The sequence below is a fragment of the Chrysochloris asiatica genome, unplaced genomic scaffold (genome assembly GCF_000296735.1).
Source record: "Chrysochloris asiatica unplaced genomic scaffold, ChrAsi1.0 scaffold00085, whole genome shotgun sequence".
Lineage (NCBI taxonomy): Eukaryota > Metazoa > Chordata > Mammalia > Afrosoricida > Chrysochloridae > Chrysochloris > Chrysochloris asiatica.
In genome coordinates, this window is record NW_006408603.1 from 9,264,331 (window position 1) to 9,281,654 (window position 17,324).

The following is a 17,324-nucleotide window of genomic DNA, read 5'->3' on the forward strand; positions in this document are numbered from 1 at the left end:
GAGGTTGGCCCAGGATCGGGCAGTGTTTCGTTCTGCTATGCATAAGGTTGCTATGGGTCGGTACCGACTCGATGGCACCTAACAACAGTTTCCACAATTCTGAGACCAGAAGAACTAGATGATGCCCAGGTACCACTACCAACTGCTCTGGAAGGAATCACATTTAAAGGTTCTGGATTGTTGTTGTTGTTAAGTGCTGTCGAGACGGTTCCGATGCATAGTGACCCTGTATACGGTTTCCAAGGAGCAGCTGGTGAGCTTGAACCACTGACCTTGTAGTTCAAATGGCTTTGCAGTCCGGCACATTAACCCACAGTGCTACACCAGGACTCCAAAAGATTCTGGATAGAGCAGGAGAAAATATGGAACAAAACTCAAAATTATTTTTTTTAAAGTGGTCTTGCTAGTCTGAAAGAGACTGGGGGGAACCTGAGACTATGGCCCCTGTTCAACCAAGCAGTAGGTAGGAATATTGAGGAATAACAACACTAGTAAGTAAGATGTACTCACTATGAATGATGAAACTGTCAATCATTCCAAATCAAAGGGGCAACATAGACCTAGTGTGACAGTATGAGAAAGGATAGGAAGATAGGTGTAATGTAGCCACAAGGAGGAAGCAGCATAACTATTGTTCCATGGAGGGGGATTGCAATCATTGAGATGAAACAAAGTGTATTATTTGTTTAATGTAAAACTGATGATCTTATCTATAGAAGTCTCCACTCAATTCACCACAAAAAGTTTTAAAAATTAGAAAAAAGATTGAGAGAACATAAAGAATACAAAAGAATTGGTCGACATTCCTAGCATGTAACAAAGAACCAAAGGTATTGAAGGGAAAAGTTCAAGCTGTACTGAAGCCATTGGTGGAAAACAAGTCTTCAGGATTTGAAGGAATACCAATTGAGATGTTTCAACAAATGGATGAAATTTTGGAGACCCTCACTCCTTTATGCCAAGAAATTTGCAAGATCTGGCCAAACGACCAGGAAAAAATCATTTTTGTGCCCATTCCAAAGAAGGGTGATCCAACAGAAGGAGAAAATTGTTGAGCCATATCATTAATAACATATGTGAATAAAAATTTGCTGAAATGATTTTTAAAATAGTTGCTGCAGTAATGGCCAGAGAGGGAACTGCTAGAAATTTAAGCCAGATTCAGAAGAGGACACAGAACAAGGAATATCATTGCTGATGTCAAATGAATCTTGACTGAAAGCTAAGAATACTAGAAAGATATTTTTGTTTACCAATGTTTTATTGATAATGAATTTGCCTGTGTATATTGTAACAAATTATAACATTGTGAAGAACAAAAATTCCACAGCACTTAATTGTGTTCATGTGGAACCTGTACAGAGACCCAGGGACAGTCATTTGAATCAAACAAGGGGGTATTTGTGGTTTAAATTCAAGACAGGTGTGTCTCAGGGTTGTATCCTTTCACAGTATTTACTTAGCCAGTATGCTGCACAAATAATTTGAGAAGCTGGACTATATGAAGGAGAGTGCAGCATCAGGATTGGAGAAATATTCATTAGCAACCTTTGATGTGCAAATGACATAACTTTGCTTGCTGAAAGTGATGAAGACTTGAAGATCACAAACTATATATAGCCTTTTTATGGATTGCACCTCCTCATGAAAAAAACAAAATTCTTACAACTGGACCCATAAGCAACATCATGATAAATGGAGAACATACTGAAGTTACCAAGGATTTGATTTTACTCGGATCTACAGTTAGTGCCCATGGAAGTAGTATTCAAGAAAGCAAACAATGAATTGCATTGGGCAAATCTGCTTCAAAGACCTCTGTAAAGTGCTAAAGAAAAAAAAGTCAAAAATGTCACTTTGAGAACTAAGGTGCTGCTGACCCAAGCCAAAGTGTTTTCAGTCACCTCATCATGATGTGAAAGCTGGACAGTGAATAAGAAAGATCAAAGAAGAATTGATCTCTTTGAATAATGGTGTTGGTGAAGAATATTGAATATACCATGTACTGCCTTAAGAATGAACAAATCTGTCTTGGAAGAAGTACCATTTTCGAAGCAAAAATGGAGAGACTTTGTCTCATGTACTTTGGATATGTTGACAGAAGGGAACAGTCCCTATTAAAGGACATCATGCTTGGTAAACTTAGAAGGTCAGAAGAAGGGAGCCAAGACTCTCAACAAGATGGGTTAGCACAATAACTGCAATGGAAATTCTAGAACACTTAATTGTGTGCTTAAACACAGCAAGTGAATACTGAAATTTTCATTTTGAGGGTGGCACAGGACTAGGCGGTGTTTACATCTATTGACTTGACAGCTTGTTGTAGCTCTGTGGAGTCCTGGTATGGTGCTGTGGTTTAATGCAATGGACTACAAGATCAGTTTGAACTGCATGGTCCTCTGTTCAAGCTTACCAGCCACTCCTTGGAAACCCTATACAGGGTCATTATGAATTGGAACTGACTCGACCACACTTAACAGCAACAACAACAACAATCATGACAAAAATGAACTAAAGGAACAGAGGAATGGTTAGACCTGAAAGCCAACCAACCAAATAAATGTACATATGCTTGCTTAATTGTTGAGAAAAATAAAATGTAAAATTCTCTTAGATACTGTTGGACTTTTCTCATTAAATGCTTATCGGTCAAGTGCCTGGTTCGTGTTTAAAAAACAGAGTATTATAGACTACTGACATTTGGGTTTGAAGTCAGCATGTGCGTTTTTCTGGGGAAATCCCCTTTATTTTATGAGAAATTTAGATGTTATATCAGACCAGTAGTCCATGTGATAATTGGCTTCTTTTTTAAAACATTATTTTAATAATGCCTAGATGTTTCGTATTCTTTTGAATTCTTAGGCTGTATTCCAAAAATACTTGTATTCACTATGGAATTCAAACTTTATTATCTTGAGTTTCAAGATAATATAGTCTTATGATTGTTTATACCATAGCTTTATTTTTGGTAACCAGAAGGATCAGGTGTTAAGAATGACACATAGAATCGTTATTAAGAAGATGTTTCCAAAATAGATGGGTTTCATAAGATTTTAATTGGTAACTTATTTGACTACTATTCCCAAATCCTGATGTGGTGCTGTAGGATAAGCACAGGACTGCAAACCACAAGGTTGGTGGTTCAAACCCGTCACCTCCTCCTTGGAAATCATAAACAGAGTCTCTGTGAGTCAGAACCAATTCAACAGCACTTAAAACAACAACATATTTAAATGAATTTTAAAATAATATATCTCTTGAGACCTAAGTAGCCTCACCAAGCCCCTGCTTAAATCCTAGCAGGTTGATGAGTCCATTTTGCTCTGTTGTGTAACTTGCTAAAGCACTAGAGTGTTGTGCAGATGATTTTTTTGTTTCATTTTGCTAGCTTTTTCTGCAGGGCAAGTGAGTTGCTTGTTATACCATGTTCTTATAAAGCAAATAGGATTGCCAACAGGTTTGTGAAGTTTCCCTGGGGATATCATGAAGGAGAAGAGGTCTGTAAGCTAATGATAATCAAGCCACTGCATCCCTTTGGAAGGTTGTGTGGGCTGTGGATGGTGTGTACACTGTTGAGCAAGGAATTGTTTATGCATGCCTCATAGTCTTCTGTCAGATAAGAACTAACCTTGTTCTTCAAAGACAAAGCGAAGTAATAGAGGACTCTGTCAGGTGATGCCTAATACCCACTTTGTTTACAACTAGGGATTTTCTCTGTGCAATATGTATGAATGAGTAGGTGGACAACTAAAAGCCATGCTTTAGCATGCTGTCGTGTATTAACATACATGCATAGACATTTCCCTCCTGTCTGGCACCAACTTCCTCTTAGCTGACACTGACTGCCAGAGCATCATCCAGTTAAAATAAGACCCAGATTGTAATGGAAGAGCTCCTCATAAATAATTAAAAGTTGTCTCTAGTTTAGGACTGAGAGAATTGGGTTGTTTCCATTTTTGCCCTTAATTAATTGATTGACTTTTGGTAAATTGCCTCCTCTTGCACCTCCTCATCCGTGAAATGAGGGCGTTGGACAAGATGTTCTCGGCTGTCCCTCGCAGCTCTCATATTCTGTGGTTATGTGATTATTTGTCGAAGCTGCTCTAAAAACATATTCCACCTGTCGGAGAAGACCACTGCACATGGCAAGAACTTTCAGTACCCAGTGGTCTTCACTTGATGGACTCTTAAATTTAATGAATATTAAGATCATTCTGCATCATGTGTTAAGAGAGCTGTACGTAGTATTAAACTAAGTAAAATTAGACAACTACTGATTTCTTCAAGTCCTCTTCACTCTCAGCGATCAAGGTCGTATCATCTGCATATCGCAGGTTGTTAATGAGTCTTCCTCCAATTCTGATGCCACGTTTTTCTTCATAGAACCCAGCTTCTCGTATTATTTGCTGAGGACTAGGGTGCGCCTGACCCAGGCCATTGTGTTTTCAATAGCCTCATATGGATGCGAGGGCTGGACAGTGAATAAGGAGGATCGTAGAAGAATTGATGCCTTTGAGTTGTGGTGTTGGAGGAGAGTACTGAAAGTGCCATGGACTGCCAAAAGAACCAATAAATCTGTTTTGGAGGAAGTGCAGCCAGAGTGCTCCTTGGAGGCCAGGATGGCTAAACTTCGTCTCTCCTACTTTGGACATATTGTCCGGAGGAAACAATCGCTGGAGAAGGATGTCATGCTGGGTAGGGTGGAGGGTCAGAGAAAAAGAGGAAGACCCCCAACGAGATGGATCAGCCAGGTGGCATCATTGATGCACTCAGGTGTGGCAGCGGTAGTGAGGTTGGCCCAAGATCGGACATTGTTTCGTTCTGCTGTGCATGGGGTCGCTATGAGTCGGTTCCGACTTGATGGCACCTGACAACAACAACAACAACAACTGATTTCTTAGTTTTAAATCGTAAAATTGAAGCAGGGATTCCAGGGTCTCTCAAAGCTATTGTTAGAATGAACTTTTGGGACAAGCTTTGCAAACCCAAGAGTTGGGACTAAATGTGTGTGTTTGTCATAGCTGTATTTCATGTGCTGTGTGCTTTAGAGACTTTTAAAGTCTAGGGATGGTGACCCCTAGGGGGAAAACTTCCAGACCGCTGCGGCTTCATTTACAGTACTGTGGGTTAATACTTTGGCATCATTTAACAGAAATCCCAGTTCATACTAACTAGTTTAAATAATAAAGGAATTGTTGGTTCATATCACTAAATACCGAGTAAGGATGGGCTTCAGGGTCAGGTCAGTTCAATCCAGCGTGGTTAGACTCTGCTTCTGTGGAATTCTTTGGGGTAAAGCGCAGGACTGCAAGGTTGGTTTGAACCATAAGGTCAGCAGTTCAAACTTAGCAGCCGCTCCTCAGACACCCTATACAGGGTTGCTATGAGGCAGAACTGACTTGATGGCGCTAGCAACAACAAATCCTGTGCATTGTAGGATATTTAACAACATCCCTGGCCTCTACTCATTAGATGCCAGTAGCAACTCACCCCTGAGTTGTGATCATTTAAAAATAGTTCTTTGGAGGTAAAATCACCCTCGCTGAGAACCACTGAGCTAAAGGATGACAGACCATTACATCAGGTCTATCCTAAGAATGAGGAAGTGTGATTCCTAGAAGTTTTCCTTCTGTCTCATTGGCTCAACTGCGGTCAACAACACCCCAGCCCTACCCCCTGCATTGGTAAGGGGGATGGGTTCCCCTCAGACTAATCTGACCCACCCTGGAGCTAGGAGTGGAATCAGTTCTCCAGAGGTTCCGGACTGTTCAGGGTAGAAGTGAGTGCTTAAATAAAGCCAACAGAACCTGGGAATGGAAGCTAGGCTGGGTGCCAACAACATCCACTACCACTACAATCTAAATTGCTCTTTTTTTCTACTCTCAGTGAGGATTATGGAAAGAACTTTAAGGATATTACAAGTCTCATCAATAACACCTTCATTCGGACTGAATTTGGCATGGCTATTGGTCCTGAGAACTCTGGAAAGGTGAGACTCACTTGTATATGATTAAAGCTTGTGCTAAATGCCACATACAGGGATATCAAATATTAGTACTGGAATTAGCTGGTGATACACAGCAGTGTATTAAACCCATTGCCAACGAGTTGATACAGGCTAATAGTGACCTGATTATTTATTTATTTAGTATTGCTATATTTTTTAATTAAACATATTTTAATACTGATCTCAAAAGAATGTAATTCAGCTCACAGATTTTTGGTTTCTATCCAATATGTACCAAATCCCTTCATAATTATGAAGTATTTGTTTAATATCACAATGTAGACTTCCAAAGACCACAGTCAGTCTGTTGGGAAACTGAATAATCTCAAATTTGTATGATATGAGGTATTAGCTTAATTCAGGATATTTTTTGATAGACTAAGACTTGACAGGAGTACAGCAACTAATTTGTTTCTATAGCTCTTTTTACTTTTAGAACTAAAATGTTCTTTACTAATGTTGGATGAAAATTATGCAAGAGCTGGTTCTTTTATAGCACTGTATCCTGAATCTGATCTTTCCTCTTCCTGTGCAGGTGATTTTAACTGCAGAAGTGTCTGGAGGAAGTCGTGGAGGAAGAATCTTCAGGTCATCAGATTTTGCAAAGAACTTTGTTCAGACAGATCTCCCTTTTCATCCTCTGACTCAGATGATGTATAGTCCTCAGAATTCTGATTATCTGTTAGCTCTCAGTACTGAAGTAAGTCCAGTTTAGAAACTTGTCCTATCTTCTGCATTTTTATAGTCTCAGAGTGCACCTTTTCCTCACTTACTTTTTTGTTATCCGCCATTTCACACTTAGGACAATAGGAAAAAAAAAGTCTGTTAACTTCACATTAGCAATCAGTGTATACCTGACATTAGTGATTGCTGAGGTGCCAGGCAAAAGTAGAGCAAGCTGTGATAATTAGGCTGTGTGTCAGCTCCACTGGGCCGGAGTCTCAGTGGTTTTACAGTCATGGCATGATACTTAATGTTGTGATCAGCCTTTATTTTGTGACCTGATGTGGTCATCTTCCATTTTCACATAATGCCAATTTTTTTCATTACACCTGATTTTTGTAACTTAATCATGTCATTAAGCGAGGAGAGAGGGTGTATACTATCCTAAAAGGGCACTGTAGGTAATGCATTTATTTTGGACTTCTTTCTAGTGTCTCCTTATGGCACTAGAAAGTACTTAAGTATGTGTTTCCTGCATATAAATATATATATATATTTTTTTTTTTTTAGTAAAGGGCACAATTTCTTTCTGTTCTCAATAAGTATGATACCTAGTGACCATCATAAGTTTTTCAAAGTAAATATATGTGTGCTATTATAGTAATGAGGGAGAAAGCAGTTTGATGTGATGATCTCTGTGCTGCAAAGGACAAGTATAAACTGTCAGAACCGTAATGTTTTTATATGGCCAAGCCACACTTGTATAAGTTCTTATTAGTTCCTCAGTATATGAGTGTAACGTATACTGTTTCTGTCCTTAATACTCATGTATTAAATATTTAGAATTTCAAATCGCTGTATCCCCACCACAGTGCCTTGCTTTCCCCCAGATAAATGTCTCTTCCTAATCCTCCTAGCTCTCTTATGAAAGTGTATTCAGCTTTTCCTCTCCGGGATGGCCAGTTTCTTATATCATGGATGTTAAGGACCTAAAGTGACTGAATTGCTGAACAATGATGATCATAATTATAATTTATGTTTGTATGGCTCTCTCTTGCTCTCACCTTACTTCTTAAGATGTGGTCTACTGTCTATCAATAACAGTTATAACCACTTGGGGAGCTGATTTAAAATACAGATTCCTAGGTCCTGATCCAGATAGAGTAAATCTCTGGGTTTTGTTGCAGAGTGGCTGGTATTTTTAAAGTGAGCTTGAGTCCAGGTGAACCTGCACACTAAAATATGAGAGCTATTGTTCTAATGACTGTTCAGGAGACAGAAACAGGGTCGTCAACTGTGGACAAGTCAGGCTGAGCTGATGGCATGGGGAGGCTGAAGAGCACTAAAAGAGGTCTAGTTTCTGGGCCTTGTGTGGGTAGATCATGTAGTAGAGGTAAGACTGGAGGGTTCAAAGAGGGTTACCTTTATACTTCACCAAAGGAGGCAAGAGGAAGGAAACAAACTTACTGGGTAGCTTCAGATCTTAGAGCAACAATTCCTGGAAATTGGCTTCCAGCAGCGTTAGCTGAAAGCTCTTTGAGGGAGCAAAGAGGCTTCTAAAGGAATTGACAAAACCGTAGCTCTGTCTTTCTCAGATCACCCCCGTCTCTATTACCAAGAATCATACAGTTACTGAAACAGGGTTATCCTCAGGAAGAGGCAGGCAAATCTGCTTCTATACCTGAAATGTCTTTCAATGAAGGCTATGTTTGAAGTAGAAATAGTTGCGGTGGAGAAGAGATGGACTGCTTTTTACTTAAAAGTACAAGTGAATGATATCAAACCTTTTGCTGCCTTTTCAAGTAGAATTAGTTAAATTAAAAGGTGCTGGGAGGTGAACATTAACGGAGGAGGGAAAGTTATAGAAAGGAAAACGGTGGGTGGTGGGAACACTGAAAATAACTTCTGCCTTGATCAGGCCTACTTAATTTCAGTTCTTCTGGGACATCTCTGTCTCACCTCCACTGGTGCTGGGCCCAATAGGCTCTTGCTTCCGTGTAATTGACAGAGGTCTTTATCTGATTAAATCTCTGCTGCATTTGAAAGTGTTGCCAGCCCCTCCTTTTGGAAACTCTACTTGCTAGCTTCTTGTGACTTCACTCTTTATTTGGTTCCTTTCCTACTTTCTGTTTATTCGTTCTTGATCTCTTTCTTAAGCTCTTTCCAGCCTAGCCTTCAATGCCCATAGCTCCTTTCACTCTGCACAAACTCTTCCACTTGGACTCATTTTAACCACCACTTAAGATGTGTAAGATTTACAAATTCGTATCACTAGTCCTGGCTTCCCTCTAGGGCTTGAGATTCTTACCTTGCTGACACCTGGGTATCTCTGCAGGATATCCCATAGACACCTCAAGCTCAATGTAAAGCTGAACTTCTCCCCTGCTCGTCTCCCAAACATGCCTTCTTCCTTTATTACTTACGCTAGTTAATGATACCATAATGCATTCTGTTCCCACAAAATGGGATATAGACACACACACACACACCATACATACACACGCTGCCTCTCCAGAGATATCATCCAGTAATGCTGATACTAGTTACTAAATTCTTCCTGAGCCTGTGTATCACTGCTATGGATCAGGGTGTCACTACTTTTATTGAATATTTTATGCAGTCATAATTATATCATTAATGTGGCAGGTATTCATAGTCATTGCTTTTCCTGCTTCTAGTTTGGATCCCTGGAATCCATCTCTCCCAAGTGTTTTCACCTAAAAAAGCAAAATTGATCCCTTACTTAAAACCCTTCCCTCAGTCTGGTGCAAGATGGTGGTAGAGTAAGTAGATACCCTGAGCTGACCCTCTGTAACAAAGACTTGGGAGACCAAGTGAAACAGAGACAGATGGTGATCCTGGAACCCTGAACATCACAGGATAGGGCGGAGAGGTAGATTGAGAATCAATGGGAAGAGGAAGCTGAAAAGGAGCAGAAGAAAAATGGGCAGACTGTGGGCCGGTGTATAACTGTGAGGCCCATCTAGAACCTTTTTTCAAGCCCTGTTAATACAGCAGCTGCAGTCACAGGATGCAGCTAGAGGTTGGTGACAAGAGGGTGCAGTTCTCCTTTGTTCCCATGCCCTCCTGATAGATGGGGCACGGCCAGTTGCCACCCTCACCAGCCCAGTGGCCAGTGGTATCCTCTCCTGTGCAGCCTCTACCTGTGCCTGGGGTTGGGCGTCAGGCATAGCACCTCTGCTTTTGAACCTGCCCTGAATGCAAACAGAAAACTAACTGCATTCATCTTTCCAGTCTCTACCACATCCACCAGGAGACAGGTGATGAGTGCTTGAGAATACACCAATCAAATATAAATCATCAATCAAATATCAATATACCACCACATTGTCTCAGAGAAAACAGACAAATTTCAGCTTATGCAAAGGAACAAAAGAGTGCCTCAAACCAGTCACCAAAATACAGAGTTAGAAAATAAAACCCCAGAAATAGTATCAGAACTACCTGATAAGGAATTTAAAAGCATGCTAATTAGGCAACTTCAGTGGATTGGGAGAAATATCGAGAAAAACTGCAAGGGAAATCAGGAAAAACATTGACACAACTTGGAAGAAATAAGGAAACAAATTGACAAAATAATTGAAAAAATGGGGACTATACAAAATCACCAATTAGAAAGCCAGTAGATTAACACTAAGATTTAAGAGATAGGTAATACACTGAAAGGGCAAGAAATAGAATTGAACCAATGGAAAGCTGAATTACTGAACTTAAAGAAATTTTTAAATATTCTGCTAGAGGAACAATTAGAAAAAAAAAAATCAAAGAAAGCATAAGACTTAAGTGGGACACTATCAAGTGGACACTATCAAGTGGAATAACTTAAGTGTGATGGGAATTCCAGAACAGGAAGAGACAAAAAAAGCCTAAAGAATATCGTCCAAGAGTTTGCTGGAAGAAAACTTCCCTAACATCATGAAAAATGAGAAGATAGCCATTCAAGAAATTGAATGAATTCCAAACAGGATAGTCCCCAAAAGAAGAACATCAGGACATACTATAATCAAATTTCTCAAAACCACAAACAAAGAATCCCAAGAACAGCTGAAGAAAAATGAAAAACTTCAAAGAAACGTTAATGAGACTAAGGTTTACTTTCTCAGAAGAAACCAAACAAGTAGAAAGACAATGGAATGACATATATAAAACTCTGAAAGAAACAAATTGCCAACCAAGAATCACATATCCAGCAAAACTGTCCATCAAATATGATGGCAAAATTGGGTCACTTTCAGGCAAACAGAAACTAAAAGAATTTGTCAAAACCAGACCAACTTTACAAAAAATACTAAAGGGAGGCCTTTTGACAGAGAACCAACAACAACAGATAACCGGAGACTAACATACATGACAGTATCACCTACACGCGACCTAGATACAGAGATACGCAAAGTAAAGAGACCTATATGACTAAAAAGAGAAGAACCAGAGATAATCGTTGCAACACCACCAAAACATCCATCAAATAAAAAGAGGGAATAATCCAGTTACAGTACTTCCAAATGAAGAGGAAATCAAATAGATTTCAAAGAAATAGATAAAAGCCTAACTGTAACCCTAAAAATTGGACGAAGCCTTAGCCCAATCCTCTCCCCCAACACTAACCCAAGAACCCTAGTCCTAACCCTAACCCTAACAATAAACAGAGTCCAAGACCTAGCCATCACTTCAACCCTCACTGTTATTCCTACCCCCCTTCCAAAAAAGTCCTCCCCCCCTCCCCCATAGAGCATCACATATGTAATAAAGACCAGGTTCCTGAGCCTGTCATGGGAGAAAGGCTCTCCACCAGCTGGCTTTCCTCTCCCTACCTATCATCAGCTCCTCATTTCATACCATGGAATCTCTGCTCCATACGTGTCTAGTTGCATTTAGCTCCCTGTACACATTGCAGTTTTTGCTTTGTTTTGAGCATTTTATTGTGGGTTGAAGGAGCCTTGGTAGCACAGTGGCTAAGTGCCTGACTGGTTGCTGAAAGGTCAAAAGGGTGTCTAAGGGCCATAGTCTCAGGGAACTGCAGTATTTTAACATGTCGCTGCCTTTACTAGTTCTGATCCCTCTTTGTACAGTAATGCCTCATCTTTTCATGGGCCGCCTTCAGGAGACTTCTGATGCAATGCCCTGCCACAGCCCATTTCTGCCCCTCCCCACATTGTATTTAACTTGTCTCCTTTCACACGCCCCTTCTTAGACTGAGCTCCTAGAGAGCTGGAAGTGTGTCTTATCTTTTATAGTCCATTGCAACATCTGATTAAGTGCCTAACACATTATTGTTGTTGTTGTTCTTTGCTGTTGAGCCAGTTCTGGTTCCAATTCATTGTGGCCTTTATAAGGTTACCAAGGAATGGCTGGTGAGTTTTAGCCACCAACTTTGTGGTCCAGTGTTTTATCCCACTGTGCTGTACCAGGACACGCTACACAGTATAGGTACTTAATAAGCATTTGTTATTCTGAACTTCTAAGATTCCCCAAGGGACCCTGAAAAAGTGTGTGTGTGTGTATGTGTGCACGCACATGTGTATAGCTGAAGCAGTTCAGATGGAATATCAGGGTGTAGTTTTACTGTCCTTAATGATTGGATATGCGTTGTTAAAAGATCGTGTAAGCAGCTGCAAGGATAAAGCTGGAATTCTTATAAGTCATTTGTAATCTTTCAGAATGGCCTGTGGGTGTCCAAGAATTTTGGGGGAAAATGGGAAGAAATCCACAAAGCAGTATGTTTGGCCAAATGGTGAGTAACAGAAGACTCCATCTGTATAGAACCTGAACCTTTCCTGACACTGCTGCCAAAAGTCACGTGAATAAATATTGGTCACTTATTCTGTGCCAAGTACCTCCTCAGAATACCGTGAGGGATACCAGAGAGAGAGTAGGCCTCAACCCTGGAGAAACTTGTAATTCTGATTTAGTCTCACTAAATGTTAGAATATAAAGTAAAAAATCAGGCGTGACTGGGTTGCTGCTGCCTACAAAAAGTTTATTCTCCATGTATGGTGACTTCAAGTAGAGTATTATAGACTACAGCTTTAATTTTGGGATTTAAATCTGTCTCTCCCTCAGAGTTACACTCCCTCATCTAAAGCTCCATTTCAGTGATGAGAAACACAGCAAGGAATACAGAGGAAAATCCAAGAGTTTCCAGCTTGCCATAGTCACACTGTCCTGCACCAAAGCACATTCACGTCTCTGGACCGCCCCCTACTCCTCAGGCGCCAGCTCTGAGATGCCACAGTGGAAGCAACTCTTGTATAAGGAGTCAAGTCCCCTTTGTTCTGACCTGGCTCCGCCTCTAGCTAGTGACTTAACCTCCCTGAGCCTTAGTGGTTTCTTTCAATAGGCTCAAATAGGGGATTTGTTTGGGGACATTTAGGGGTGGTTGAAAAAGAATTGAGAGCCTCCACATCTCCAAAATTCTGTGTTTAGGTTCCGATCCTTGTATAGAGCCTCTTTCTTCTTCATTCCCATTGACTAATGTCAGCAAATTTGTTAATCTAGTTTCCCAGTTTAGAGCAGATTGCGGCAGAGGTAGGATATGTGACCACGAATGACAAGCACAAGACAGCGTTAGAATTGACAGACCAAAAACTAGAGGGAGGCAGAAAAATGATAAAACACAGACACAGACCTAGAGAACATAGCAGTATGCAGCCATGCTGGATATAGAAAATGTCCATAGCCTCGGTAACTTCTAATGGGGACACACGCTATTATGGTTTGATGTCATTGATGTTTATAATGATGACCCCTAGTCCCAGAAAGAGTTTCTTATGCTCTACTTAAGAAATCTGGGAGACATAATGGACTATGTCTGCCAAATTAATTAAAATGCATTGCTTAAATAAGGTGAGCCTTTTGTAGAAAATACCAGCCAAATGAAGCTTTTACAGCACCATAACATACACATGCCACATCTACTTTACTCGTCTATTTCTTAATAAAGTATGTGTTTACACCTTAAACAGCCTTATCAGGAAAGGTAACTAAGTTGACAAGTTGTTTACTCTTAGTTGATGGAGCTAAAATATGTAGAATATACTTCTTTGAATAGAATATACTTCTATTAAAACTCAGCTTTATAAATCCAGTTATTTTTTTACTGTGCAAAGTCTTCTGCTTTTGTAATGAGTGTCTTTGCTTAGTGTCTAAACAAAAGATTTCAGGGCTGCTGGTAAAGTATTTACATACCTTTTAGTTCTTTTGATCTCTTGGAATTTACAACCTGCAGTTCTGAGTGAATGTGCTCAGACCCCCCACCCCCACCCCCCGCCAGCACCTTTTGCTGCTGATTATCTATATATCAGTTCGATCAGTGGCAGAGCCTAGTTCCCTGAAAACTTCCTCTCCAAGTTACAATTTAAATAATTCAACCTCTGACCTAGTTGTCTATTCGAGATGAAAGAGCTAAATTATTTAGCTCACACAGAGCATGAAGTAGGTTCTGAGGGGGAAACAGCAAAGCATAAAGCTTAGTACGAGCCCTGAAGGATCCGGAGTACAGTGGAAGAGATGAGCTCACGTACACCAGGCAGTTATCAGTCACCAGATAGGAGCTAGATAGAAGGAACCCCGTTGGCATATTAGGTGCTTCACTGCTACTGGAAAGGTCAGCGGTTTGGACCCACCAGTCACTCTGTGGGGAAAAGATGTAGCAGTCTGCTTTTGTAACAGTTACAGCCTAGGAAAGCCTCTGAGGCAGTTTAACCCTGTCCTGTATGGCTGCTGTGAGTTGGAATTGGCTCAGTTGAAATGGGTTTTTAAAACGAAACATATGAGCACCAAGTGATGAGTGCAGATTGGCATAGTTCTCTAGAACAGGATTTCTTTTTCAGCCCTGTTGAGGTGTGGGGTGGGTTATGATGGGCTGTGTCCTGAACATTGTAGGATGTTTTGCAGCGTCCCAGGCCTCTGCTCGACCATCCCAGTTGTGACAATATCTCCAGACATTATCAGAGTATTCTGGGGGGCAAAACTGCCTGCCTTCCTGTTAGGAGTCATTGCTCTAGAAGTTTGCCGTAGAGAAGCTTTTCCTGTTGGCAGACTGTTTCATGGAAGAGCCCCATTTCAAGTTGGAACTTAAAGGCTGACTGGTAAAATTGGTTGCTGGTGAGAAATGCGTTTTAGGGAGGGACTGGTTGTGTGCAAAAACAAGAGGCAGATTTGGAAGGTATAAGTAGACCGATTTAACTGGAAGAATTTGCATAAAGGAGAGGCCTGTGCCAGCCATCTGAGGCTAGGCTATGACGCACATTGACAACTCGGGCTGTGAAAGAACCAGATAGGTAACTTCTGGGGTGCTTCTACTAGTACCTGTGGGGTGAGAAGTCTGTTGGACTTGCTTGGGGCTTTGTAGCTAAGGTTGACCACATTCCTTAGCAGTCCTGAACCATTTCTTTCCCGTTTTTGCCTCATTATAGGGGATCAGAAAACACCATCTTCTTTACCACCTATGTGAATGGCTCCTGCAGTAAGTATATTTTAGTCCCAGAAGAGTGTGTCCTGTTACCCACTTGGGGTAGAATACCATTAGTTGTAAGAGGCATAAAAAATCCTTCCAGTCTCTTGAAATTTTAATAGCTTGAGATAGCTATTAAAAGATTTTTTTAAATCTTGAAAGTACAACCAAATTACAGCCCAAATCAAATCAAAGTGCAGGACTCTTAGTGTGGCTCTGCAGGATAAGCACTGGACTACAAACCACAGATCAGCAGTTCAAACCCATCAGCTGTTCCTTGGAAACCCTGTACAGGGTTGCCATGAGCCAGAACTGACTCAGTGGCACTTAACAACAGCAACCAACCTGCAAGTCACAAGGTCAGCAGTTTGAGCCCACCACCCACTCCGCAGGAGAAACATGAGGCTTTCTGCTCCTGCAAAGATGTGCAACCTTGGAATATACGGGGTCCCTGTGAGTCAGAACCGACTCAGTGGCACTTAACAGAGCCACCACCACTGTCCTAACACTGGACTGCTAACCTTAAGGTCAGTGGTTCAAACCCACCAACCGCTTCTTGGAAACCTTATATACAGGGTCTGTATGAGTCGGAACTGACTCGATGGCATTTGGAAACAATAGCAAAGCCATATCACACTTATATTGTTACTTGACCAACATGCACAGGATTAAAATTTCTTTAGCTGTAGTATGAAGAGAGTTATAAAATTTTAATCTAGAAATAAAGTGTTAATTAATATTTTGTCTTGTTTAAGAAGCTGACCTTGGGGCAATGGAATTATGGAGAACTACAGACTTGGGAAAAAGCTTCAAAACCATTGGTGTAAAAATCTACTCATTTGGCCTTGGGGGACGGTTTCTTTTTGCCTCTGTGATGGCTGAGAAGGTGAGTGTTTCCTCTGGTGCAGATGTTTCTGTGGATAAGCCTCATGTGTTGTATGTCATGTAGTCAATTCTGAATTATAGAGACTCCATGTGACAGAGTAGAACCTTCCCATAGGGTGTCCCATACTATCGTCTTAGCGGGAGCAGATAGCCAGATTTTTTCCTGCAAAGCCGCTGGTGGCTTCAAACCACCAAATTTTGGGTTAGCATATAAGACTCTGACGATTGCACCGGCAGAACTCCTGTGCCTCTAATTACTAAAACCTAAACCCATTGTTAGTAAGTCATTTCCAACTTGAAGTGGTCCTATAGGACAGAGTAGAGCTGCCCCACAGGCTTACCAGTGCTGTTAATCTTTAAGAAAGCAGATAGCTACTTCTTTCTCCTTCAGGCTTCAACCGTTGACCTTTCGGTTAGCAGCCAAGTGCTTAACCACTGTGCAAGCACGGTTCCTTATGCCTCATATCCCATTGTATTAGACTCAGTTCCAACTTAAAGCCACCTGACAGGACAGAGTAGAACCGCCTCAGAGGTTTTCCTAGACCATAATATTTATAGAAGCAGATTGCTAGGTCTTTCTCCCAAAGAGCTTGCTGGGTGGTTTCAAAATGCCAATCTTTTTGTTAGCAGCCAAACTCTGAACCTCTGTGCCACCAGGGCTCCATATACCTTATCTAAAAACCTCTTGACTCTGTAGTATTGACAGAGTTTCTTGTCTCTTTGAAACATTTACTATCCATTTAAGGCTTGGGGGTGATTCTTTTAATAGAAGCAGATTTTGACTCTTCTGGGCTGCTCTGTTTGTACTTTGGCTTGCTGTCACCATGTTACTGCTCTTGTTTTTTGAGATAATAGACCCAGAGTTTACCCAGCGCCTTACTCAGATACGGACATACACAAGGATGAGTCAAAAATTATCCACACTTCAGTTATATTAAAACATCCATCCACATCCACAGATGATGGCAACATTGAGCGTGCACATGAACTGATTCTGTCAGATAGACAAGTCACAGTGGATTGTGGCAAATCATTTGCAAATCAACCATGCTTCTGCCTATGAAATAATCCATCACTGACTTGGGTTTCAAAAAGTTTGTGTGTAAGAGGAAGTAAAACTCTCCCTATTTGCAGACGACATGATTCTATACGTAGAAAACCCCAAAGACTCAGTAAAAAAGCTACTAGACCTCATTGGAAGATTCAGCAAAGTGGCAGGGTATAAGATCAACATACAAAAATCTGTTGGATTCCTCGATACCAAAAATAACAGCATAGAAAAGGACATTAGGAAAG

The 17,324-nt window shown here is 40.8% G+C and overlaps 1 protein-coding gene across 2 annotated transcripts in view; it reads left to right on the forward strand.

Moving 5' to 3' along the window:
• SORT1 (sortilin 1) overlaps positions 1-17,324 on the forward strand; it is a 111,124-nt gene that overhangs the window by 60,297 nt on the left and 33,503 nt on the right. The window contains exons 4-8 of one of the 2 annotated variants that reach the window (XM_006865962.1): positions 5,887-5,989; positions 6,543-6,707; positions 12,349-12,422; positions 15,106-15,155; positions 15,899-16,029. In XM_006865962.1, the coding sequence (XP_006866024.1) occupies positions 5,887-5,989; positions 6,543-6,707; positions 12,349-12,422; positions 15,106-15,155; positions 15,899-16,029 (523 nt within the window). The remainder of the gene's footprint in view (positions 1-5,886; positions 5,990-6,542; positions 6,708-12,348; positions 12,423-15,105; positions 15,156-15,898; positions 16,030-17,324) is intronic. The other variant, XM_006865963.1, reaches the window with a different exon arrangement.